This window comes from Acanthisitta chloris, unplaced genomic scaffold (genome assembly GCF_000695815.1).
Source record: "Acanthisitta chloris isolate BGI_N310 unplaced genomic scaffold, ASM69581v1 scaffold2764, whole genome shotgun sequence".
Taxonomy (NCBI): Eukaryota; Metazoa; Chordata; class Aves; order Passeriformes; family Acanthisittidae; genus Acanthisitta; species Acanthisitta chloris.
The window spans coordinates 13,906-40,128 of NW_008670807.1; the positions used below are offsets into that span (position 1 = coordinate 13,906).

Below are 26,223 nucleotides of genomic sequence, written 5' to 3' on the forward strand. Positions count from 1 at the left end.
CAGGAATCATCTCTTAAGAAGAACTCCGATGACAGTGTTCCATCAACAGCATTTAATTTACAAGAGGGGAAGACAGTAAATAGGTGTTCTCACCTTTTGAAAACAGCCGTTTCCGTTTTAGCATCTACAGTTAGGCTCAGTGTCTCCTTCATGCTGCCATTCATGACTGTTTCAGTTACCTTGTCTGCATTCTCTGCATCATCCTCTCCATCCGAGCTGGCCTCCATAGCAATACTTCCTGGGGCTAGAAGCAAAAACAAAGTCATTTAGTACATGGCTGGTTATATTTCTCTTTCATGAGCAGCATAAACCCCCATATAACCAGAACAATATTTTTGCAGTTTTTGTAGAATTCTTTAATTCCTCCTTATAGAGAAAGTCACTTTTCTGCAACTGCCACAGCTACAGAGAGAGCATAAGTACTAATTACAGATGGCTTAAGAAAAAGCTGGTCTAACTTTTATTTTTAGATTTTGCAAGCCACTGAAGTGACTTAGATTGACAATAGTTACTGCAACAGGTTTGCCTAAACAAGACTTCAGTAGGATTATAGTGATGAATTATTTTCCTGAACAGGCAAATTCATGACAAGTGCACACAGTACAAATTTGACAGTAAGTTTCCAAGTACAGACAAGGCTTTGGGAAGTCCTGTCTCCCTGGACTTCTCATCTGCACTTCTTGTTCTGTTAATAACATACATATATATACACATAACCCAGCTTATTACAGTATTTTTGTACTTTAACCAATTCACAATGCAGAACAAAAAATTAGCATGCACAGTGAATGTGGCTTGGAAAGGAAAGAACAGGAAGAAGAAATTTGAACACACTGAGGCTACTGGCCCATTGCCACATCAGACGAGACTGGAAGCTAACACCCTTCCTGGGCATCGGCTCAGCTAAGTGCTGACACAGATGAGAGGATTCTCTAACAGAACACACACTGCTTCTTTGTAGTGCTTTCTGCTCATCATGTGCAGGTAACAATAACACATGCTCAGGTTTTAACAAGGAAACTATTTTAACAAGGAAACCGTTTTGCAGAGTTCAGCAATTCTTTGACAAGTCAGTTTCATTACCTGGTAGAACAGCAGCAGAGCCAGAGAAGAGGTCTCTGGAAACCTAAAATTTTCAGGTTCAGGGAGGCCTTTCTGAAGTAAAACTCTTAAAACCAAGCCATTTGCATTGCTGAATGCAGTATATACTTACTCTCTAGCTGCGTTGCCAGAGCAGTTACATTTGCACTCAAGGGATCACCTGGATCTGTGTTTGTTTCCATTTCCACAGGAGAATTACTTCTTAAGGAATCTTTTGAGCTTTAAATACAGTAAAAAAGCTTTAGAAACATTTCTGAATAGCGGAATGAAGTGTTCTTAAAACAGTATTTTCTCTCTATCCAAGCTATAAGGCCTAGCACTCAACTGAAACTGAATGACAGCAAGTCTGTTTGAAAAGAGTCTTTCCAAAAGACACACATTTAGATCAGTTATGCAAAATCCACCAGAACTGAGCTGAGGATGTTTGATGGTCGTTTTCTTTTCACTTCTTTGATTTGGTTACAAGTAATAGTGGCCATGTCCCTGACAAACAAGGCATACAGCTAACACCAGCTCCTTGCAGTGTTTCCAAGCATTTCTGACTGATTTCCTGCATGCATTCTTGGCAACTTGAGAGATGGTTCTCTGAGACTGACACAGTCACCATCCCCCAGGAAAGTGATTGTACTACTCAAAACTTGTACCTAGACTTATATACATTTTTCATTCTGAAGGAATTCATTTATAGAATGATGTCCTTTCCTTCCACTGATGTGGCAACTCCACATCTCATTTTCTAAAACTTTAATTCTGTTATCAATTTATCTACCTCAATCTTATATGCTGGGGAAAGAAAAACAATACTTTCATAGGTGAGCTGTTTTAATGCCCAGACAGAAAATCGAAAGCCTGAGCAACCAAAGGAAAGTCTTCTGACTGGAGAAGGAATCAGCTCTTGACTGCTAATATTTAACAACTCAAAATTTACATCTATACAATTAGGTGCATACACAAGACTTCAGTTATTTCTTGTGTAGAGTTCAATCCAAGAAACAAAAGCATTATCTTGGCCGTTCCCAAAATCATGCAGAACTGCCTAACCTATTTATCACAGCTGCACAACTATGAGATTATAAAAACCCAACCAAACCGAACCAAGCAAAACCCCAAACCTACTTGGTTTACAACATCCACAGAACAGAATTATCACAGACATTTTGTGACCTTGACGTACAACAGTTCACGTTTAACCCTTCACTGACTTCAGTTTACAAATAAATCAATCACAGCCCAAATTCTGGTTACAGACCAATATCAAAAGGGCCCAAATGTTTATAGAAACCCTTTAAAACAATGACACCCCAGTACCCACCCATCTTAGACAAGCCTGCTGTAAGGCAGATCATACAGACAGGCTGTTAGAACACACAGGGCCCTTTGGACACTTTACATACATCATGTGTTCCACCAGAACATCACCAACACAGGCTTTGCAGAGATGGACACCCTGAGGAAACCAAACTTGCCCCAAGTAACTAACATTCTTACCTCAAAGTGGATGTGAAGTCCGAAAAGGAAGCCCAGCCAGTTTCCTTTGCTGGCATAGGGGCTTCAGTACTCCACACCCCAGAGCCAACAGAATCCAGGCTGGCACCATGTGCAGTCTCCATGGGTACATCAAAGTTCGCTGACCAGTTTGGTGCTGAAAAATCATCAAGAAGTTCATTAGGAACAAAGTGAAGGACAGGACATGAGTGCACATACGCCTAACACACTGATTCTATGTACATTCCACAAAGAGAAGCAAGATTCATAACTAGACTTCAAAGCACATGCAGAAATATCCTCTACATCCTGTTAAAAAAAAAAAAAAAGGAATGCATTCCCTAAAAGAAAAATTCTGCTAGTAAGGCAGAATTTTGAGATCAGTAACTCAAGAGAATTCGGCTAGAAAAAGATACAGTTTATCTGAAGAACAAAACCAATAAATCATACTAGATCACAAGTATAATCCCAATTTATTCCTTAAATTAACATCAACATTTGTTAACATTTTTCAAAACTAATTTCTACAATAATGAAAATCTTAGGAGGTTTCATTCCTTTTCCAACTTCTTTAAGTAATTTCTCATGCACTAACACCGCTGCTACAATTCAGAAAAGTTTAAGGCTTTTTACAACTTAAAATATTTATTGGCATTTTAAATTTTGGAGCAACTGTGACTTAACAGCATCTAATTTAGGATAGGTCAATCCAAAATACTTCACCTACCCAAGGGAAACGTTTTTCATTAACACTTACATACAAAAAAACAGGCTGAAAAGGAAGCTCTGACTAGCAATTAGAAATTCCAACCCAGGCAGATATGGGAGGAGACCCACATGGATCAAAACTTGTTTGACACACAGATGCCAACGACACCAATCTGACAAAAGAAAAGAAAACCCTTAACTTTTCCTTCTATTTTAATTTAATTCCTTACAGTCTAGATAAACACAGGGTTTTTACCTACAGACATTGCCAGTTTACCTAAGGCCAGTTTGGTATGACTTGAGTGTGAAAACTTTTCAACCAATTACATCAGCTAAGATTCCATGTCTCCTGATGTTCATCTTTCATTCACACATGAAATCAGAACAATGCAAATTCACTTAGCTTCTGCAGGAAGTCTTTTAAAAGAGCACTGGTTAGATGAACAGCTGGTCTGAAAGGCTTGCAGTAAAAACACCATCTTTTAGGTTTGGAGATTAACAACCTCTTAGTTTTGCAGGCATTCAATGTTTATAAACACAGTGGATAAAGTACATTTAATACTTCCCTTTCTGATTTCTCCTCCTTTTCTTCCTCTTGAAGAGAAGAAAGGTGAATTTTAGAGACAATAAGTTATTTAAGACATGTAAGGAATTCAAACTTCCCAACGTTTGCATGCTCTGTTGCAAGTGGGAAAGACTATAAGACAGTGGAAATAAGAAGAGAAAACAAGGAAAATCCTACAAAATCAGGCTGATAGGTCTAACAGTTTCCTATGACCCAAAGCAGCAGGGAAAAAAAAGCTACGTACGTTCACTTAAGTCTACTTCCATTTTGTCCTCTGTATTGGTGTGCGATTCGAACAAGTCTTGTTTAGTTCCATCCTCCTCTTCAGAATCTGTACTTTCTTCACTGTCTGTACTGCCCGAACTTCAAACACAAAAGAGAGTTTACATTCTGTGGTTAGTATCACACCCAGGGCACAATGAAATACTGAAAAGTTTGAGGCTAAAGAGAATTACAACAACAATTATTTCTGACAGATAACTGAGGTGACATTTTTAGCTATTACTACTCCTCTCATTTCTCTCTCAAAACAAAAAAGTTTAATGTTTTAAACTTCAGCACATAAAGAGGCTTTCAGGAGATGTCAAGGAAGGCTGCACAGGGACTAGATGCTACTTCCCCTCAATGCACCTTCCACAACCACACTGGTACCACAGACAGGACAGCAAGGTCTACAGAGGTGTGGAGCTGGCCTGCCTTGTCTGAGGCACAAATGGCTGAGCAGGTTTAAAAACAGAAGGAAAGAATAACCAGCAGGGGAAGAAAAAAACCCCAAGCTACTAAAGTCAAAGTGTATTTTCTGCAAATTCTGGCTGGAAATCCAAACACTAGAGCCGTTTCTCCACTCGTTTCCCCTCAAAATGCAAACGGCCAGTTCTGCTGGACAGTTTGTACTAGCAGCCAGCCTGAAGCAGGAGACAGGTGCATTACTGCAAGCTCTGCTAGCTGGATGAAAAACACATTTCTTACCTGGAACGCCTCTGGGACTCTGGTGTAAATGCAATATGTTTTTCTTCCCAAATGTCTTCTTCATCAGAGCCACCATCGTCAAACTGCTGTATCCGCTCCTTACAGCAAGCCTCAAACAAGGCTATATTGCCCTAAACACAGCAAGAGGATAAAACCCATATTTAGGATTAATCATTCTACTCACATCAGAAAACATCTTGAAAATGACTGATCTGAAGAAAATCTGAAACATTTCTCTAAAAGCAGTGGAAAACCAGAATGCCTTAATAATTTAAAGCTTGTCAAGAAAATACTCAGTGGTGCTAGTTTTACTTGGCTACTAACAAGGTGAGTGGACTAAAGAGCACTTGGAGTTTCCATCATGTTTAAGAACGAGATGCAGGAATGACACCGAAGAGCTTTCCAGATAACCAGACCACCATGTACTCCAGCTTTATTTTCCACAGAGGGTGTCATTTCAGCTCAACCAACAAACCCTACCTAGGCTTAGAGTCTCTGCTCTTACTTTCTGCCACCACAACCTCACTGGCAGGCAGAAATAGCTGTAGCCATAGAGCACAAGTGTGCAGTATGCACAAATCAGGTCCAAGCCTGTCCTGAACCAGGCCATATCAATTTGAAGCATTTCTACTTAATACTGATCACAAAAAGCCAATAATGGTGTTTTCCAACTAGAAAAATCTCATTACAGAGGAATAAGATAAGGTAATTATTTTCCACTGATTACACATAAAAGGAGTAAATATAAACCACCACCAAAACTTTGGGGTCACACCAAAGTTTGAAAGAGTAATTTTACTGGCAGTGCTGGAACACATACTTACACTTTCATTTGTATTGAGGGTGAAGTTGATGTCCGAGACCCGATCGAAAGAGACACTACAAGAAAAAAGCAGACGCATTCAATAGAACAAGATTTTATATTATGACATGACGACATTTCATTTCTCTTTGGTTTCTTATTCTCCGATAATCAAAAACCACAAGATTAAAAATAAATTATTTTCCAACACAAAACAGTCAAGTTACACACTAAGGGGGCTTAGCACTCATGATTTTTCTAACTGTAAAAGACTTTAACCAAGAGCACAAACCAATGCCATCTCTACCCTACAGTAAGTTGTAAAGATGCCACACACCTATGCAAACATAACTGAAATGAAACACCCAATCTCAAATACTCTACTGTTAAGCACTGAAAAATCCTAGGCCTAAAGGATGTCTGATCTGACTACAGTCTACCATGACACAGCTCAGAAATTGTGCTAGCAATCCTTGCATGTTCCAACTGATTTCACCATTTTATTGAAGGATGTTCTCAACAGGAAGAGACAAAGTGAAAAATGTAATTTCACTTCTGTATCCAAACAAAACAACCCACAGATATTTTTTAACCAATCACTGAAATTTTTTTCCAAACATAACACTAAATATTAGGCCTGACACATCTTCAAATGTCAAGATATCAATCAGTTTCACTAAAATATTCATGAATATGTCTGAGTAAAAATGGCATTAGGCAAACTAAATCTAGGGAAAACAAAGACACAGGAGGAAAAGACAGGAAATACTACCAGACTTGCAGAAGAGTTACTATATTCTTTGTCTCACCATATACAGCAGTGCATTCAGCAGAGCATGTACTACTCTTCCTCTAATCTTCAGCACATTACACAGTAGGGAAAAAGCTAAGTGGTCTAAAGGAATGTAAATTCTAAGTGACTGAATGGCTATACAAGCTACTACCTGAATTACTGCGTAACAGCATGCAGGTAACTTACAAATGTACTTGATTCTTGCACAAAAGAAGTAATTTTAAAGTAACTTTATCTACATCTTAATTCAACTCATGAGTACATAGTGCACCTATCACAAATCTCAAGAGACCTCCTCACAAAGGTGCCCATCTTCTTTCTACCAAGACAATACACTTCCAAAGGCACAAACTTAGAGGAATTCCAGCTCCAATCCTTGTTAACATTCACCTGCTTCTAACAAAGTCAAGGAGTATCCCAAGTTACTTCCTCTACCATCATATCTTAATCTATAATCTCATCAGATTATGTGGTATAAAAAGGCAGCAATGGTTCTTAGATGGCACATAAAAGATTCAGTCAGTCCTCATTCACTAAACATGTCTTAGAGAAGAATACTGAGATCACTATAAAAATACTCTTCTAAAAAGCATCTTGAAGTAATGATTTTTTACTCCTATCTGCAAGTTCTTGTACCCTAAACCATGAAATCTCACAAAAATCATAATCAACTCTACTATCAGCAAGAATTCCCACTCTTCCCTTCTCCCTTTATGGCATCAGTTTACCCAGAACAGAAGAAAGACACCAGCTTTTGTGGGAGGTGTTTTTTGTTGTCTGCTGGTTTTTAGGTTGGTTGGTGGTTTGTTTAATCTGACCAAGACTGTTCTCATTTCCTCATCTTTCACCATATTTGTAGAATTAAGTCTTAACTGCCTTGACCTTACCAACACAGGTAGATTTACAATGCCCTTTCTTACAGTTCCCTACAGAAAAGTATGCTCAGAGACATGTTATTCCCATCTTTTCCAGGAAAACTTAAAAGTAGAGCTATTCATCTTGCTTGCTACGTAGATTTGGCAGGGGAAAACAAACCCCTCTGAGGCACAGAGAAAGTGGAAGTGCCCCAAACAAGGCCAGGTCAATGAATAGCCACAGCTTTCAAAAGCTGAGCTGTAACTTAGTTTCTAATTCCCAAGAACCAATGTCAGCATAACCAGGACATTAGGAAAAGGCGGATAAGCTGTTGCTTTCCTCTGTAAACTGCTCAGGGAGGCTTCTATCCATGCATACAGATGGTTATAAGGTGACAGGACTGATTGGTAACTGTCTAAAATCAGTAATAGCTTGTATTTACACTTGTATTTACCATCAGCAAAACCATAAACAAAGCATAGTAAGAGAAAACTCACAAGACTACAGCCAAATGCAGTATAATGTTGTACTCACTTGCCGATGTCATCTTGATCAGCAAACTTCTCATCGTTGAAGCCAAACTGGTCAATAAAATTGGACGTCATTTGTTGCATCTGATAATCAGAAAAGGCCTGGCAACCCCAGGACCAACGACAGTGATATAATGATTCTAATCATACTCTAAAATCTATTTGCCCATTTTGCTCCAAAGAAATAAAAGTCTACCTAAACTAAACATAAAAGGACAGGATTTGTGTTAACCTTTGAATTCTGAATGGCAACATAGACTACAACCCTGCTCACATTTACTGACTTGAAAGCCAATCTAGGAACAGCTTTCAGTAACAAAGTTAGATCTGCAGTTCAGTCACAGGTTAACCAGCACCTCTCCAAAGGCACCCCAAAGAAACAGGGAAACAACACATGACACTAGATAAAAGAAAAAGCTGTCTTTGGTCAAAATAACATGAAGTTATAAATGGTAAGAGCCATAAAAGTAGTTTATATATAGATACTGAAGCACAGCTGCATATTTATCATGTAGCTATCACTAGCAATTCCAGTCTCAGGCACACACACCAGCAGCATCTATCAAATATCTGGCAGAATGAAACCATTGCACATTTTACATCCCTGAGCAGTGTCACTGACAGAACTGTGCTTGCTCATTTTAAATAAAGATGCCAGTGTCACTTGCCAGCAGATGGGTCTATACACATTAAGGTACACGTGGGCATCTTCTATCCATAACAATAGTTTTTGTCTCTTATTTCCCAGGACTGCAAGGATCACACATTCTCTAAAAACTTTTAATAGAGACTATTTCATGTGTAAAGCCAACCAATGCTAAGATACTCTAGGAAATCAAGCTGTCATGTCAACTCTCTTGGTTTCTTGCCCAGGCAGCTGAAGGGACACAGTATGGTGGTAAAGTTGAGCAGAGTGAATATGGAAAGAAAACACAAGAATGGTCAAAACCCCCCCAAGTTTATATTAAGGCATTATGAAAACTGAAGGAAAAAGAAAATATATATATAGAAGGAGGAGGTATACAGCAAGACAAACTTGAAAGAAGCAGCACTGGACCATCTGCATTTCTCCAGATTAACTACCTGGAACTGCTGGGATTGCCTAGGCACAGCAGGTCACTAAGAGGATGCATGAAAAGCACAGAGATATTAGAAGATCTTACTTTCTCACTAAAGCTGCTACAGATAGCACCCAACTTATCAAGTTTTTATTCAGGTGCACCTTACATGTACAAAAGCACTTAATCAGAAAAAAATGCATCAGATTCTTAAAGCTTGAGCCACCACCCACGATTCAAACTTAGACAAGCAATTTTTATAAAAACTACAGATGCACAAAAACCCCAAACCAGTCTGACACCATGTGGTTACTACACAGCTGTTAGTGAGAGCTGATAGATTTGGGTTAGTAACCTAGACAAGTAATGCATTCCACATAAGGAACACATTGCCAATCTTGGCCCACATGGTTCCCACTTTCATCACCAGTGAAAGAACTCAAAAGAAATGCATATTACAAGTTTGATAACACAGTTGTGCACATGCACACGTGTCTTAAGTTTTAGTTTAAACTTGCTAGATTTCTATTTGCTTGTGAGAGAAATACAAGTTCCACTGCTCTTTTAAAAAAATGCCTTATTTACTTTTAAAGAAAGAGCAACTTCAGCTGTTAAAAGGATTTAACTCACCTGCTGCAAAGAAGAATCCTGTGAGAAACCAGTTTCTTTAAAGTCTATTTCATCATCACTGGAAGAATGAATGTGGCAGGTAGTAACCTACAGAGAGAGATTTGGTCATTTCCATAGTGTAGGACAGACTGCCATGCACATTCACACCACCTTCAACTACTGAGTTCTAGCAACTGCTATACCACATGTAACAGTTCCTAAAATATTTCCATGGCATTATCATATATATGAGGATTAGATACCCAAATAAAGCCAAAGGTTTTGACTACTTCAAAATGACTGCTGAAATAAAAAGCCAGTCCTACACCTGACAGTCACCTAAGCCTAAATGAGACAAAGCTTGCACTTTGTCTTTGTACTGCACCAACTATAGTGAACAGCAGATGAACTAGCAGTCACCAAAATACCAGATTGTATATGGAGATCCTCCTCCTTTTTTATATACAAGATACATAAAAATTAAAGGGAATCTGCCTTAGGTATCTACAAACAGAATTAAACTTCAAAAATTCATCACAATGTGTACCTGCAGAAACATGGAGCTGTTGCCACAGCAGTCACTGCTTTAGACATTAGCACTAAAAGAAATCTTTTTGATGATATGAAACATAACTAGTGGAAACAGTTTGTTCAGTGGCACTGCTATCTGAGCAACATGTTCTTAGTACTCATCATCCATCAGAACACCACTCCAAAAGTCATTCTGGCTGAGACAGCAATCAGCTAAAGTAACAGTAGCAACAGCTGACCTCAAAGACATACTCTGTGAGGGATCACTAGTATAAAGCCAATCTACAAAGGAGAGAGTTCATACTGCATTATTCTACACACTCCTAGAAGTTCATGTTACAGATTCTCAAGGGAAGTCAGGTGGTTTATGGATTCTTTTTACTTTAAAAAAATACAAGTCTAGCCAAAAGGAACATTGAAACTTCACACAAGACAAGCTTCTTTGCACGCTCCCACAAATCTTACAGGACAGTGGTAGTCAGGACATGTGTTCAAGAGAATTGAAGAAAGCTGTAACATGAAGCATATTGTCCTTTTATGCTTTATCCTCTGTTAGCATAACACCTATTTAAAACAGTAATTGGGAGTGCACATCTTGCATATCATTCAGCTCTGCACTGCAATGTGCACACTCCAAGTATCCTGACCTCCAAAGAGTGAAATTACAAAGAAAACCTGAATTATTTACACTAAAACTATCAAGAAGTGGGGAAAATAGTAATGCATAACTGATCACTGGGTTTCTTGTGTCTGAGAAAAATTGCTACAGGCAAAGCCCATTGAAGGGACAGTGCTCAGTGTATATTTATGGGAATATTCTGGCAAAATCTGCATACTTCAAGGTATTTATGTGGCATCCCATACCATGATATGAGCTGCCCTAGATACTGCCACCCTCACGTGAAACATTCTGAGAGGACAAAAGTTGATACACTGACTACTTCTACAACTGCAATTTGCTGGGAAAAGAGACATCCAAATCCAAGTAAGAAGTTGTTTATTTAGTTTTAGTTACTACTAATGAACAAGTTAATCTCCAGGAGAATCCTGCCCTTACTGGTATAAAAGAAACAACCTCAGGACTTCACTAGAAGAGCAATTGTGGAGCTTGGAGATAAAGAGAAACTGTGGAATTTGGAGATATACTTTTAAGTTTTATTGTTGTTATTTCAAGTACATCCAAGTAAGTGATAAGATACCTAAAGAGCTAATTAGTGTAATTTATTTTAAGTCAACCTAAAATTCTTCCTCTTTAGCTTACTCTTCTCTTGGTCCTGACCAAGTAGTTTCTAAACAGAGGGAAAAGGACACAACTACAAGCACTTTGCATTCATAGGCTCAAGAAAAAAATGCCATATGTACATCACTTGCTCCTGCCCCCAAGTTGCACAGTCTCAGATGAATTTTCTAGTGCTTCTATTGCCACATTAGCATTATTATATCATTTTGAGATAGCAAATTTAACAATCTATTAGTCTCATAGCCCAACTAATATAGGACCAGCACAAGCTCCTGAAGCCACATGCAAAGCACTGCATTCCTGGAGAAGTCAGGTATGTTAAAATTCATCAATTGGTCTGCTGACACTGGAAACAGCCTCTGCTTACTAAAGTGTCCAAGTAATTACTCTTAAACTGTATGTTTAACATGGTTACAATAAACCTCTTCATGCTTCCACTTAAGTTCAGCATTTTTCTAAGTGTCATCACTACTGCTGTGTGCAGAAGAAATGTGGCAGGAGCACAGCAGTATGCAAAGTGACTTAAGCCAGATCAGTAACACATGCAGTGGAATGCAGGTAGCATTTTCCCATTAAACTTACATAGGGTCATATACATACTGGAGATAAAGCAATTAACACCAGCTCCTGCAGTTTTAGTTTGTACTCTTCATGCAGACAGGAGTTTTCAAGGACATTAACTTGAAGCTCTAAATAAATCTTCATTCTTGGAGACTGTCTGGGATTGACTATACTGATTAGCTAGTAAGCTATTGCAAACTGAGCTTCTGCATTATTCCCCAAAGAAATATCAATGATACGGCTTTAGTTGAAAAGTAAACTACAGAATTATCAGTTTCATAGCTCAGCACCTAGATGGACTTCTTGTCACAAGTACATTACAGCTAGGAAGATTGACTGCTGCTGACAAAAAAAAAAACCTGGGGCCCAAGTAAAGCAGCAGCAATTTTCATACCTTAACCATCACTACTTACCAGGTCCACTGTATTTCTCTTGTTAGTTTCTCCTAAAGAGCTTGTGCAGAATGTCTCCCATCGCTCCCTGACCTCTTCTGGAAGCTCTAGCACAGGAAACAAAAAAAACTCAAACCAATTTGATACTATCAACAATGATGCATCACTTAATTTTCAAATGTTTTCCTCTACCAAAAATACTGGTAAGAACATATACATCCTCCTAACTCCCTAAGGATTATTCTATCTAGCAAACAAGTCCAAATTAAGCAGGTCAGCATCTCTTTGCATCTATTTCAGGAAGCTTTGATACTACTTGAAGAAAAAAAAATACTTAAGCCTATGCAAATTAAGCAGGTCAACATCTCTTTGCACCTATTTCAGGAAGCTTTGATACTATTTGAAGAAAAAAAAATACTTAAGCCTATGAGCCAGCAGTGTGCTCAGGTGGCCAAGAAGGCCAATGGCATCCTGGCCTGGATCAGGAACAGTGTGGTCAGCAGGACCAGGGAGGTGATTCTGCCCCTGCACTTGGCAGAGGTGAGGCCACATCTTGAATCATGTGCTCAGTTCTGGGGCCCTCACTTCAGGAGGGATATTGAGGGGCTGGAGCAGGTCCAAAAAAGCGCAATAATGATGGTGAAGGGACTGGAGCACAAGTGCCATGAGGAGAGGCTGAGGGAGCTGGGGGGGGTCAGCCTGGAGAAGAGGAGGCTCAGGGGAGACCTTCTCCCCCTCTGCAACTCCCTGACAGGAGGTTGGAGTCAGGTGGGGGTTGGTCTCTTCTCCCAGGCAACCAGCAGCAGGACAAGAGGGCAGAGACTCAAGCTCTGCCAGGGGAGGGTTAGATTGGATATTAGGAAGCGATTATTTATTGAGAGAGTGCTCAGACATTGGAATGTGCTGCCCAGGGAGGTGGTGGATTCACCATCCCTGGAGGTTTTCAAGATGAGACTAGATGTACCACTTGGTGCCATGGTCTAAGTAACCATGGTAGGGTTGGACTTGATCTTGGAGGTCTTTTACAACCTGGTTGATTCTATGATTCTACGAATACCTCAGAAATATCAGCGTCTTCTTCTTTTACCCAACAGCTGCCTTTTAATTTAAGTTTGATTCATTTTCTCAACATCTGATAACAAAAGCTACAAAGATAAACTTGATATCATTACTGAATACCTTTAATGAGCTGCTGGACTAGTGTGCTGTTTGGCCCCTTATCTGTGCTGTGCACGATGCAGTTTGCTATCCTTGTCAGGTGACCCATGTAGCCGTGTCGTCTGCCTCCTTCAGCCCTGCAAGAGACAAAAGCAATTCAAGGGCACAAACTCACAGCAACCCTACTACTGTATTTTGTTACTGAACACTCTACCAGTCAAGATGTTACATAAGACAAATAGCACAGGGGTTCTTTAGCTAAAGAGCTGCATCCTAAAACAGAAGGTTCACCAAAGAATGTTCTCAAGAATTGAAAGTATCAACTGGTTTGACTACACTGAGCCAGTTTAGAAGACTTAACAAGCATGTCAAGTACCAAGGGAGAAGTACAAGTACTTTAATGATGGTGTGGGTGTGTGTTTAAAAAGAAAAACGTACAGCATTATCAAGGTAATGACAAACAGATCCACAGTTTTTAGGAAATTTCTGTTGGTGAAATTTTTTACGGAGAGAGTGATCAGGCATTGGAATGTGCTGCCCAGGGAGGTGGTGGATTCACCATCCCTGGAGGTTTTCAAGATGAAACTGTCTGTGGCACTTAGTGCCATGGTCTGGTAACCACGGTAGGGTTGGACACAATGATCTTGGAGGTTTTTTCCAATCCAGTTGATTCTATGATTCTATTTTGCAAAGCCCAAATACACCAAACACTCCCTCAGAACTTTGAGCCCACCACAACGGGGAAAAAATTCTGAACTCTTCAATGTACTTTCGTATTTCAGAGCTTCTTAGCATTACATTTAGCATACCAATTTAAGTTAGGAGCATTGTTTTCTTCAGATTTAGGGACAACATTTACATGATGACCAAAGATACAATTACAAACAGTTTGAGTATTTCAACTGCTTTGTACAAAGAGGAATTAGCAGATGTTAGAGTAGTGCTCTGAATAGCTATTAGCAGCTGGAACCATTCTAAGTATGACCAAATAGTGACAGTGAGAGGCTCAACTTGAACTGATTTTCTAACATTTAGCTGCAAGTTAACCTGACATTTGCTGCATCAGTTTAACATTTTGTGTTTGAAACAAAAACCAAGACAGTCCCTCTCAACTGGATAGACAAAGCTCCCTTGAACCTGACTGAAAGCTGTGTAAAGTGACAGCAGTACAGGAAGTAGTTTACGGATGTGCAAAACTGACCATCTTTAATGCAAGCACAGGTCACATGATTTGATTTTCACCATCTAACACATAAGGTAACCGAAATGTTATGTCACTGCAAGGCATCATAAATCAAACTTTCATGCTGCATACAGGAACAACTTGAGAGAGACTCCTGTCTTATTCCCCTGACCGCTTAGGTAACAAGTACATTCAAAACAAGCAGCATGTGATGATGGCAAAGGTTATGGTTTCTAATACAGGATAAGCCATAAAATGTGCTTGTACATGACAGACTGGACTGACTTCTCACTGCCTAGCTGAAAAGTCTAGAACACAACTGTTTCTTCTGTCAGCAAATGCTTATTAACTCCAGTGAATCAAACAGCTTTTTACTATGTCAGACTTCTACCAGCACAGTCAGCCTTGAGCTTCTAGAGCTGCTTGAAATAACATTAAGTATCAGAACACAAAAGGATTTCAAAAATATCCATTTCCTGAAACAGCTAAACTAAAAATATCACTAGATTATACAGGTTTATCTTCAATAGTTGGAGTCATACCTGTACAAAAAGGAGTGAATTACTTACAACAGTGTTTCCAGATAAAAGCACAATTTAAGGTTTATAACACTATTTTCTTCATTCAAACATGAGACTAAATATTTAGTTAAATCATCCAGATAGGAAGCACTGGATCGAGAACAGCCCTACACAAGTACAAGTCAAGTTTTAGGTTGGAGTTATGAAAATCACTTTTCATACTTCTATCCCATGAGGGTCTAAGTGCTGATAAAGTAGGCAGTTCTCTATAACCTCAAGAGAAGCAATATAGAAAATATTCAGAAGAGCATGTTTTCTACAGTAAAATTAAGTCACATGTATTTATTTTTTTCCTAGCCCTCTTTTCATCATCCTTGTTTCCAGGTCAGTTACAGCAGCCATGTATTTACTACCTGACTCACACAGGATAGGAACAGGAATATTTTGGGGAGTGGAACTGTCTCAAATAAACCAGCACATCAGCAGCACTATCCCAGCTACTAATCCAGTACTTTGACAAGTTAGAGCTAACATCTACTGTTCAGAATCTCCTGAGCCAAACTTGAGAGCACTCAGAGAACTCAGGTGCAGACTGAGGGTTTCCTCTCTTGCAGGAAAACAGTTTCAGACAATGTTAGCTCCATGAAACTTCCATCCCTTCAAACACATACCTTCAGAAGGTATTCTATTGCTGAGGACTTGGCTTAGGAGTCTATTTCTCCACAGTATGTGATAGGCTTTGATGTGTTCATAAATAGCCTCAACTGCTTACTGGGGAAAAGTATTCCCTGTCCCCTCAAAACTTAGGTTTCTGTACTTAAACATGGGTAGACCTTAAAGATCACAGTAATATCTTACACATGCAATAGCTGTCGTTCTTGCCATTCTCAAATGGTCAGGAGAAAAAGCATTAGAATGCTACCAAAAACTAGGAGAGAGAAGCTTTAATCCAAATATTCCTATACAAATGTTTTTCCAACTGCCCGTATCAGTTCTGCATTGGTTATACATTCATTTCACATCTCAAGTCTTATGCAGACAAATACATGTAAAGAGAAAGAGTTACTCACTGTTTCTTCTCGTTCATCTCCCATGCTTCAAGTATTCTCTCTATTAATTGGCACTTAAGGAAGAGCTATCAAAAAAGAAAAATATGCTTAGTAGCAGTAAAGAGGAACACTGTTATGCATTTTACAATTGACACTAAAGTCTGCAAGACAATTCAGATTCAGCACACATACTTTTGTTAAAGGGCTCAGAAGCAACAGACAGATTGCAAAGAGAAACCTAAAAGCCAAACCTATGTTAATTCTACTTCTCTATATAGGTGCCAAATTGTGGCAGCATAAAGCTACTGAATGACTTTAATTCTTAAAAGTCAGAGGAACTTCTTCCAGGAAAAGAAATACATGCAGCTCCACACACATGCTCACTTTGGGGCAGCAAAAATCTATTCAATGGCAGTTTCAGAGTTAAGACACTGAACTGACATTTTAGGTTAAAATGGAAATATATTCTTGTTCATTCTACACATAAAGTAAAACTGGGGTATATTTTATGCAAAACTAACTGCTACAATGGCCTGGAAACAGGAAAATTCAAGAGATGCTCAAAAAACCACAACTTACATGTTTCAGTAAGAGATTGTCCCCAGTGGAATCCTGATCTGTAATTGTGCCATTTTCTGTGCTTTCAAGAGGACTTGCAAGAATCAATGCAATGCAGATTTCTACTTGAGTATGCAAAAAGTTATTCCACGTGTACTTAAAAAACATGTCCTGAAAAACAAAATCACCAAGGTTTACACACACCAAGACCTTTTCATTAAACACAACCAACAGTCTCACCCCACCAAGTCATTCGAACGACAACACTGCAAGAAATTCCTTACATCTTACACTAAGTATTATTGTGCAAGAGAAACTTTGTGACCTCCAACAAAGTTAATTCTTGTGCTTGCCATTGTCTGAACCCAAAGAATACTATCCTGGATCAGAACAAAAATTCAACTGCAACTGGATTCATTGCAGGGGTCACCAGTAATGCACTTACACACTACAAGGACAGGGAGGACTTAAATTCTTTCTGTTAGCTGCAGCCCAGAAAGTCCCAGAGTCAGAAATGTTATTCATGACCTTAAAAGTCCTTGACAGATTTCTCTTTTTTGGAGTTCACTTAACCTTCCTAGCATCTACAATACCCTTTTATAATGTGCTCCTCACTTCAGTGAGGTTCCTCATGAAATCATATCTGTTTTGAACCCAACACATCTAGTATTTATTCTTCTATTAGAGAAGAATCGATTCTTCTATTACCTCAGATAATCTAGATGCAGTTTAAGATTATTAACAAGCCACAAGACAAATACTGAGACTGACTTACAATAAACAGCATTCATTTAGTCATGTTCCTGCTTCTCCCCCTTTCTTCTCTCAAACACAAGAAAGACTTTTACAAGCTTTATGCCTAGTTACTTTAAGACTACTTACTGCACAACTCAAGTGACTGCTGCTACTGGGAAGTGAAATGAGCCATGGAAATATGTGCAATGACTGGAACAGTATTAAACAATTTTAGTCTCATTCAAAATACAGCTAAAGGCCTTCAATTTTCCTTCAGTCCTCTTCAACTAATCACATCCTGCCATAACTTTTCCAACAGTCAAGTCTGCACAGTAAAACATGTGCTGTGTCAGCAAACAGCAGGAAGCACTGAGAGGTTTGTATGGCTACAATTACTTTTTTCCTTATGTAAAACCCACGACAGAAAAGTGTGTTCAACCCTCACTGAATTAGTTTACAATTCAACCTACTTGTAAGAATGTACAAGTGTTCACATTGTGTGTGCTCCCCCAGACAATACATCTAGGAAAAACTGTGGCTATACTGAAATTGGCTATTTGTATAAGTTAGTTGCTGCCTGCAAACCCAAGTTGTGCAGGGAATGAGATGAAATCATTCAACGACAGCTCTATTAACTAGTTGCAGGAAAAAAGGGATTTTGGGCTAAAACAATTTGGGGTAGATAAATTATTTACGCTTTCAGTTTGCAACTGCCTACTCAGAAGTTTGCATGTTATATTCAGAAACTAGTTCAACATGATTTGCTAGTTATTTTTTAATCAGTGCCAACATGTGAATTTCTTGGGTGACTCTAAACACAAAGAATACATCAACTATAGTGGAAGTAGGAGGTAGAAGTGCTAGAAGTACATGTCCACATTAGCAAAGAGCAATGAGTTAACTGCCCTTGTTGTGCATCCTCTTGCTTTGAGGTTTGAAGGTTACAAGCTATGAAGAATAACTGTTCCTTGGTGTAACAATGCTGAGATACATCTGTTGGGCCATATATTAAGTGAGGAAAAGGGGCTTTTGAGGGAACAACTTAGGAGAAGAATGAAAACAGCAGTGAAGCCTCAAACACGGCTGAAAACTTAAGGACATACAGGTGAAAATAAGCTTATAAAGAAAACCACTTCATGTATTTATGAAGGTGTAGCAAATAAGAACCATTTAAGTGATCAGAGGAAAATGCTGACTTCAGACAGATTAATTTAACAGTAAAATCCAGTACTAGAAGTTCTTAAACCAAGCAACAGAAATCAAACACAAACATGCTGAAAAGTTAAGCTGGAGAATATACTACACATTATCTGCAGTGACAGAAAAACCAGACAAGATCTCAATAGCAATCCATAAAAATAAAGACAGCATAAAGCTCTTACCAGTATTACTCCTATGCTGTTAAGTTCTATAAGCTCCTGATTCACACTGCTTGTATTTGTCTGTAGAAGGCTGGATATTAATCTAATCACATTTAAACGTGTGTTTCCCACAGGTGGATCCAGTACACCCCAGGTTGTCTTCATGACACTTTTCTGAAAAGGAAAACAAGTACATCCATAAAGCCCATTCAAATAGCTTTTAAAAAAATCAGCTCATCACTAAACACAAAGTAGTGCTAAAAAATACAGACAATCAGACCTCGAGCAATTGTCTTACCTTCACTCTGCCAACACCCCTATGTTTTATTCCAAACACTATAGCTTTTAATTCCAGGCAGGAAGCACTAAACCAGCGACATGAAAACAGCTTTGTGAAAACTGACTGTTAACTTCCAGACAGTATCTGGAAGAATTCTACCCAACCTTGAAAGAAATTAGGAGATAGTTCCCAGGAAATGATTCTCACTGATTAAGCCAGGTACAGTCTACATTGCTACAACAGACACAGAACAGCTAGGTGGACAGTTTCTAAATATGCCATAATGCCTCAGTAACCCTAACTTCATATACTTGAAAGCAATTTCATTAAGCCATCAGCACCACTGGTGTTTGACTTGCATTTTAGCTGGTTAACAAACCAAAACTGTTGTCACATAATTAAGTGCCAGCCAATAAGAACAATCTGGTATCAATTACAATAAGAGCTAAAAACTGAGCAGCAAATATGCAATAAACAGAGGAATTCATCAGGAAAACCTCTTCCTATCTTTAGGCACAAACACATTCTGACAAGGGGACCAGCAGTCCCTTCTGTAACCCTGGATGTCACATTGTGGTCTGACCATCATCCTTGCATCAGAATAAAAGACAACTAACATCCTGTTAGTTCACTTAGTCCATTTCCTACACCAGGCAAATACCTAAGGATGCTCATTTAACCAGAGCTCAAAATGAGCAACAGATTCAATAACTTCATCAGATGACTTATTCCAGTGCTAAGTGTGTCCAATCATCAGAAAACACTCAAGCACCTTACAGGACCCTGATTTACTGTAACACAGACCTGTATCTTGCCATATTGTTGCAATAAAGACAAGATAGTTTCTTTGCATTTTATTACCTCTTCTGCATTCATAAATTCAGTTCTCATCTTTTCCAGGCTAAAATAAAACTTTAACACTACCTTGACCCCCTCTCATCCGGTACTTTATACACCTCTGGCCTTTAATTGCACTTTGGCCTAGAGGTCCTTGCCTGTTAAAAGCTGTGACATCCAGCTCAGGGTGCACAATGCTCCAGCTGACATTCTACCAATGAGAGTGGAAAAATACAAATGGATCATAGGTAACCCCCTATTTATACACTTTTTGATCTTTTGCAAGAGCATGACATAGGTAAGTTGATTAAATCAGTTCAAAAGCCCAAACAATTTAATGTGCCTAAAGCACGGAGCAGATGCCGTGGAGCTGGTCTACCTGGGTCCTGGGAATGTCTAGAGAATTGTGCAGGCCTAATGCAGGCCACTCCAAAGTTCCAAACAAGTGAAGCATCCAGGACCCATGTTCCCCATCCAGATAGGATTTCCAAGCAGAAAACAGGACACACCTTGAGAATATATAGCAAATCTCTTTCCACTGCTTTCAGAAAGAAGCAATTGCTTCAAGGCTACTTTGCTAATTACACAAAGTTTATGTTGGAAAACCAGATCAATGAGCACCATACATTGCTGTTCATTATTACTGTCTGCCTGAGGACACAACAGGCTAGGACGGAGCCTGGGCACTTGCCTGAAAGTTGCCAGAGTGGGTTTTGTTTGTTATCCTAATCTGCCTTAAACACAGTCACACAGTGACAGCCCTGCTTGGATTAATTTGGTAACCCAAAGTGTCACTTACTTTTGGAGGCTCAAGTAGGAGCTCATGGAAGGAGGAAAGACGTGCTTTTATGGCTTCTAGAACACTTTTGTTGACCGAGTATGTTGAATTGCTCACACCTGGAGGACAGATCTCTATATGGCCTTCAAATCTAAAACACACACAAGCAAAACCTGATAATTAGTATCAAAACTACCTGCAAAACATCTTTTAAGGTATGATTTTGTGTAACAGTTCTGAAAGTATGCGAAAAGCAGGAAGAGGCAAAAAAAATGTCGAAACACAGGGTTACATAAATGAATTAAGTGTGAGGTAATGGCTGAACAAGATTTTCCCAAACATCAGCCCTAGTATTATTAGGGTTATTATTTAAAGCTATTTAGGGTTAGGCTTGAAATCGCAAAAATGGTTTTGAGATTAAGAATTGCAGTTCTGTTTGCTCCCTTGAGGTAGATAAAGAGCTTCACTTGTCTCTCCCAAAGCTGAAGGTACCAGAGAGATCTGTTCAGCAGTTTCTCCGAATGAAATTCAGGCAATACTCATTCATTGCACTGTACATATTTGCTCTATTCCTTGTATCCAGAAACTTAACTGATAAAGTGTAATTACTCTGACTGTTCAAGTGGTACTTAAACTAGCTCCTAAAAAAACCCCCTGTGTTTGGTCAGAGTGTAGTAATGCCAACCATAACCACTTGGTTTGCATTTTCACTCCTTCAGCTACAACAGGCCACAGAAATGGTTCAGCCACTAGTACATGGAACACATGTGCTACTGCAGGCAGAGTTCAAGTGAAATAATAACACTTACGTCTGTCGTCTTGTCTCAAGTAAGGTCAACAGTATTTGGATTGCACTGACTATTGCAGATTCATTTTTTTCTTTATGAAAAATGTTAGACAGGAGCTGCTCTATGATTTCTTGCCTGAAAAGAAAAGCACTGCCATCAGATAGCACTACAGCTGTTAGCAGAAGCAGCTACCATTTGCCCATGTAAACTTAATAAGGGGATAACACCAAGAAAACTAGGACAATCACTCCCATCCTCAAAGTCTCCATAATATTTTTTTATTCCTTCCACTGATCTATTTTTTTGCTCTGACAAAAAAGGAAGCTTTCAGTCAGAACAAAAACCTGGTTCAGCTTGCCAAAACAGCCACACAAATTTAAACCTACAACTAGCAAAAGGAAGAAGGGAATACAGGAGAATCTTTTCCGGCAGAAACATACACTTAGACTAACTTAGAGCAAGTAACAGAACAAAGCCAAAGTCTCCCATGTTTAGTCTGAATACTACCAAGCTGAACTCCACACGTGAGGTGCCACTGAATTGGGCAACACAGAAAATGTTTTAATGAGACAACTCCTCCCCCAACCCTTGCCAGAGAGTCCTCCAGGTGGGCCCTGCTTGCTTGCCAAGCTATTTTACATGACACAAAAAGAAGAGGGATAGATAAGAAAATTCACCTGAAAAGCAGAGCTACCCATTTCTGACAGGTTTCAAGGTCAAACAAAAGCTACAAACTGGGTTTTTTATGAAGTGAGAAACAAATCAGGAATTCAAACCAACTTACTTCTCTAAACTTGCAAGCAGTGGATCTGGTTCTGAGCTGTTCTGTACTTGTAACATCTGGTCTCTGCTCAGGCGAATGATTTCACAGAGTGACTGCGATGCATTTGAATGCCTCTGGAATGGAAAAACATTGCTTTTCACTACCAGAGTAATAACATGTTGGACTGTAATGCTTCAGTTAAAAAAGGTGGAAGTTTCAACATGAACAAGAGTCTCTCCTATCCAAAAAATATTTAGGCAGGAGCTTTATGCCATAACTAAACCTTAACAAGAAAAGAAAAACCGAGGCAAAAACTTATTTCCAGCATTAAGGTGGCAAAATGGTAAAGCTGAATCTTCAAACACCACCAAGTATGCATTAGGCTTTGATATAGACCTGAAAGAGGGGGCAGAGAGGTGAATAAAGCCACACACCCTCCCTCAAATGACCACTCTTAAATCAGCTAACTGAAAAAACACAAGCAGAAAATAGTAAAACTAAAAGTTCTGACACCATATTGTACAGCAACTTGCAGAACAGGTAAGACCCAGAAAAGTGTCAGGTCAATACTTACATCTTCATCTTGAGATGGGTGTACGATTTCCACGAGCCGCTGGATAATTCTCTCCTCATTTAGCCACTGCAAAAGTGTTTGTGGATGTTGGTAAGAATTGTTTCCAAATGAATGAGTTACATAAATTAAGGAAATTGAAAGCAGCCATTTGACAAGTGCCACAAGTGATACTGTCAATACGTCTAAACAAGGACTAAAAATAGTAAAATCAGTGTTTCTGAGCAACAATAAAAAAAAGAAAGCCTGAGGTATCATTTTTAAATAAACTTTGATGCCAAAACAATGTTTGGCAAGGTCTAAAACATTTTTCAAACTGCATCTGTCAGTTTTAAGTGACATTAAAGAGTGAGGAAGAGACCAGGCACTGGGGTTCTAAGCTGTCCGCAGCAGCACAGTGGTTCCACTGGAAAAGCAATAGCAGCTCCAAGCAGGGGGAAAAAAAAACAAAAAAAAAAAAATTCCACAAACAAACCAATCCCCACACATTCAGCCTGGAGAAGAAGATTGTGTGGGGACCTCAGAGCACCTTTCACTATCTGAAGGGCCTACAAGGAGCTGGAGAGGGACTCTGTGTTAGGAACTGCAGTGACAGGACAAGGGGAAATGGGTTCAAACTGAAGGAGGGAAAGTCTAGGCTGGATGTGAGAAAAACAGTTGTATACTCTAAGGGTGGTGAGACACTGGCACAGGTTGCCCAGGGAGGCTGTGGCTGCCCCAACCCTGGCAGTGTTCAAAGCCAGGTTGGATGAAGCCTTGAGCAGCCTGCTCTGGTGGGAGGTGTCCCTGCCCAGGGCAGGGGGTTGGGACTAGATGATCTGCAAGGTCCATTCCAACCCCTAAAATTCTCTGATTCTATCATCTAATTTCAGCACATTTAAGAAATAAACTTAGTAAATCCAGTAGAAGATAAGCCATTTTACATTTCACACATCAGACAAAATTCTGAGACATTTTACTTACATTTAGCACTTCTTGCCGGGGCTGTGGAGGTTCTATGCAAGTCAGTAGCCTGAGCAACAAGTCCATGATAGCAGAGGTCCCTATGTGCTTAATAATGAGGTCTACAAAATCATGCTTCCTCTTTAAAAAGTCCACAATCTGGAAATTAAAAAGCAAGCTTATATTTGCTTCTCTGTATGTTACATGATAAATTACACCACCTACTCTTAATTTCTTATCTCTCCTACCAAACACACAAATAGATGAAAACTTTTTGAACACTTTGAGCACCTGAAGCATGCAGTACAAGGCAAGATAAACTAACACAGAGGTACAGAGTAGCAAAAGCAGCACAGGGCAGATCCACACTACATGCAGTGTCTTGAGCCTCCTCTCAAGCAAAACTTGCTGACCATAACCTACTTATAACCCAATGTATAATTAGCTTTTCTTTTTGGTCTGAACTTCTCTCATCCCTGCTTAGTGAGCAAAGCTCAACACAGCAAAATCTTAACATGATACAAACATATCTCAGGTATGAGAGCTGGTCATTGCAGCTGTTTGCAGCATTGGGCCATGTGAGCAGAGTACAACAGCATTTCTGAGCAAGGACTCCAAATATTTCTCACCTTATTCTTTAATAAGTCTTTACACCAAGTCAGACCCACTCTCACTGATTCATGTCACTTACCTTTGCCTCTAAGAGCAATTAATGCAACTATCACCACCTAAAACACTGAGCTGAGCTAAGCCAAAAGCTAAGCACTCACATACTGATTGCATAAATAGCTCAGGCAAATCTGAATCAAATACATTTCACTCATCCAAATGTATTTTTTAATCCTGTGCACAACTAAGAGTCTTCAGCTAGTATGGAAGCTGAATGCTCTCTTCTGGCTCTGCTGCTATCCCTCAAACATGTAGTCTTAAATCAGAATTGCTGAGCAGTACAACTTCATCAGAGCATTTGTTAAATTGGTGAGTTTGTAAGTATTTACCTGTTCCGGTTTTCTGCTTATAAGAATACTTAACACCTTGCTGAAGAAACTGGCCAGTAAAGGGTTTAGAGGAGATTCATTTAAGAGGAAGCTGTACAGTTTCATGAGTAAAGATTCTTCTTCTCCCAGTCTGTCATTGATCTGTGAGACGTCTGATGTAAGCAGCTCACACGATATGTTTGGATATCTGAGGAAAAGCAAAGAAATTATCCATCACTCATATTTCAAAGTCTGTCATACTTCTAGCTCTGAATTCAGAACTGGTAAGGCTGCTGAACAAGTTTTCAAGCAGAGTTGGTCTGCACTAAAGTAGCAAACTAATAAAAAGTAACAAAATTGCACATGCAGCCTCCAAGCTCTGTTTTCACTTAAGAAATGGAATACTTTTTTCATCAGCAGCGATAGGACACCACTAGAGAAATGGGGAAGGAACGAGCAAGCTTTTATTTTAACATCTACTGTTAAATCCATCTGCTCAGGTACTGACCTCTCATTTCAGAAGCCACTTCTTTTCAAAGGGAAAAAAAGTAACCAAGGAGTTAAGCAGACTGACAGTATTTTCAGGATTTTCTAACATACATAGCAATTATGCTGGAAGTCAGTAAATCGGTCAAAATCTAACCAAGTCTGCAAAACTAGCTCCCGCTGCCTCATGACAGTCAGCAGTGCAGTTCAGAACACTGAGTCATTCGACTGAGAGGCCACCAACACCCATCATTTCCTGCATCTGACAGCACAATCACCCACTCACAGTAAGGGCCATCTTGACAGCAGTACAGCTCAAGGTTTCTAAATGAAATATGCTTCAAACCCTACTGGAAACACAGGAGGTTTGGTTTACCAGGAAAGGTGAATATCTGCACTGAAAGTGCAGCTTATATTGCATTATTTTTCACACACTGTTTTAAGAGAAAAAGCAGCTTCTGCAGGGACAACACTGAAAGTGCTTTATGTGAATTGCTACATTGACTTTTGAGTTTGAACCTTCTCAGTTATGGTCACATTCAGGATAGGAAAACATCAGCAGTTAGAGCTTAAGGATGTTCTTCCAAGGACTACAGATATTAAAAACATCTTACCAAACAACAAAACAAAGCTAACCACGTAGCTGTACTACCCAAAGAGGGGTTTTCATTCAATCATTTTCTTAATCACAGCTATAATAATCTTCATGTGAGTTCTGGTCTGCCTTTTTTTTTTAAAATGCCTCCTTTGGACAGCAGTTGGGTTTGGAAGCATTTCTCAATAAGAGTGATTCATTTAAGTTTTACAAAGCCTCCTGAAAACAACCTAAAATATACCAGTATTGCACTACACACCAGCACACAGGGAGTCAAAACATACTATCAAATTAACTACATTAAGTTAGTCCTCTTTGCACCTTCCAAATCTCTCCCACCCCCTAAAGTTTTCCTACTTATATCGAATTTTTTCATCCATGTCTTGAGGTGGTTCTTCAATAATAAAAGAAACTAAGTCTTCCAAACATTCTGACTTCAGCA

At 39.2% G+C, this 26,223-nt stretch overlaps 1 protein-coding gene across 1 annotated transcript in view; it reads right to left on the reverse strand.

Moving 5' to 3' along the window:
* Window positions 1-26,223, reverse strand: part of LOC103801395 (serine/threonine-protein phosphatase 6 regulatory subunit 3-like) — a 42,828-nt gene that overhangs the window by 6,845 nt on the left and 9,760 nt on the right. The window contains 20 exon segments of the mRNA XM_009073807.1: window positions 94-244; window positions 1,214-1,320; window positions 2,590-2,743; window positions 4,104-4,222; window positions 4,829-4,959; window positions 5,653-5,707; window positions 7,813-7,910; window positions 9,497-9,583; window positions 12,221-12,306; window positions 13,379-13,494; window positions 16,132-16,196; window positions 16,690-16,839; window positions 18,786-18,938; window positions 20,681-20,810; window positions 21,469-21,582; window positions 22,232-22,344; window positions 22,785-22,850; window positions 23,745-23,882; window positions 24,722-24,908; window positions 26,139-26,223. The exon segment at window positions 26,139-26,223 is cut by the window's right edge and continues 35 nt beyond it. Coding sequence (XP_009072055.1) covers window positions 94-244; window positions 1,214-1,320; window positions 2,590-2,743; window positions 4,104-4,222; window positions 4,829-4,959; window positions 5,653-5,707; window positions 7,813-7,910; window positions 9,497-9,583; window positions 12,221-12,306; window positions 13,379-13,494; window positions 16,132-16,196; window positions 16,690-16,839; window positions 18,786-18,938; window positions 20,681-20,810; window positions 21,469-21,582; window positions 22,232-22,344; window positions 22,785-22,850; window positions 23,745-23,882; window positions 24,722-24,908; window positions 26,139-26,223 — 2,305 coding nt within the window.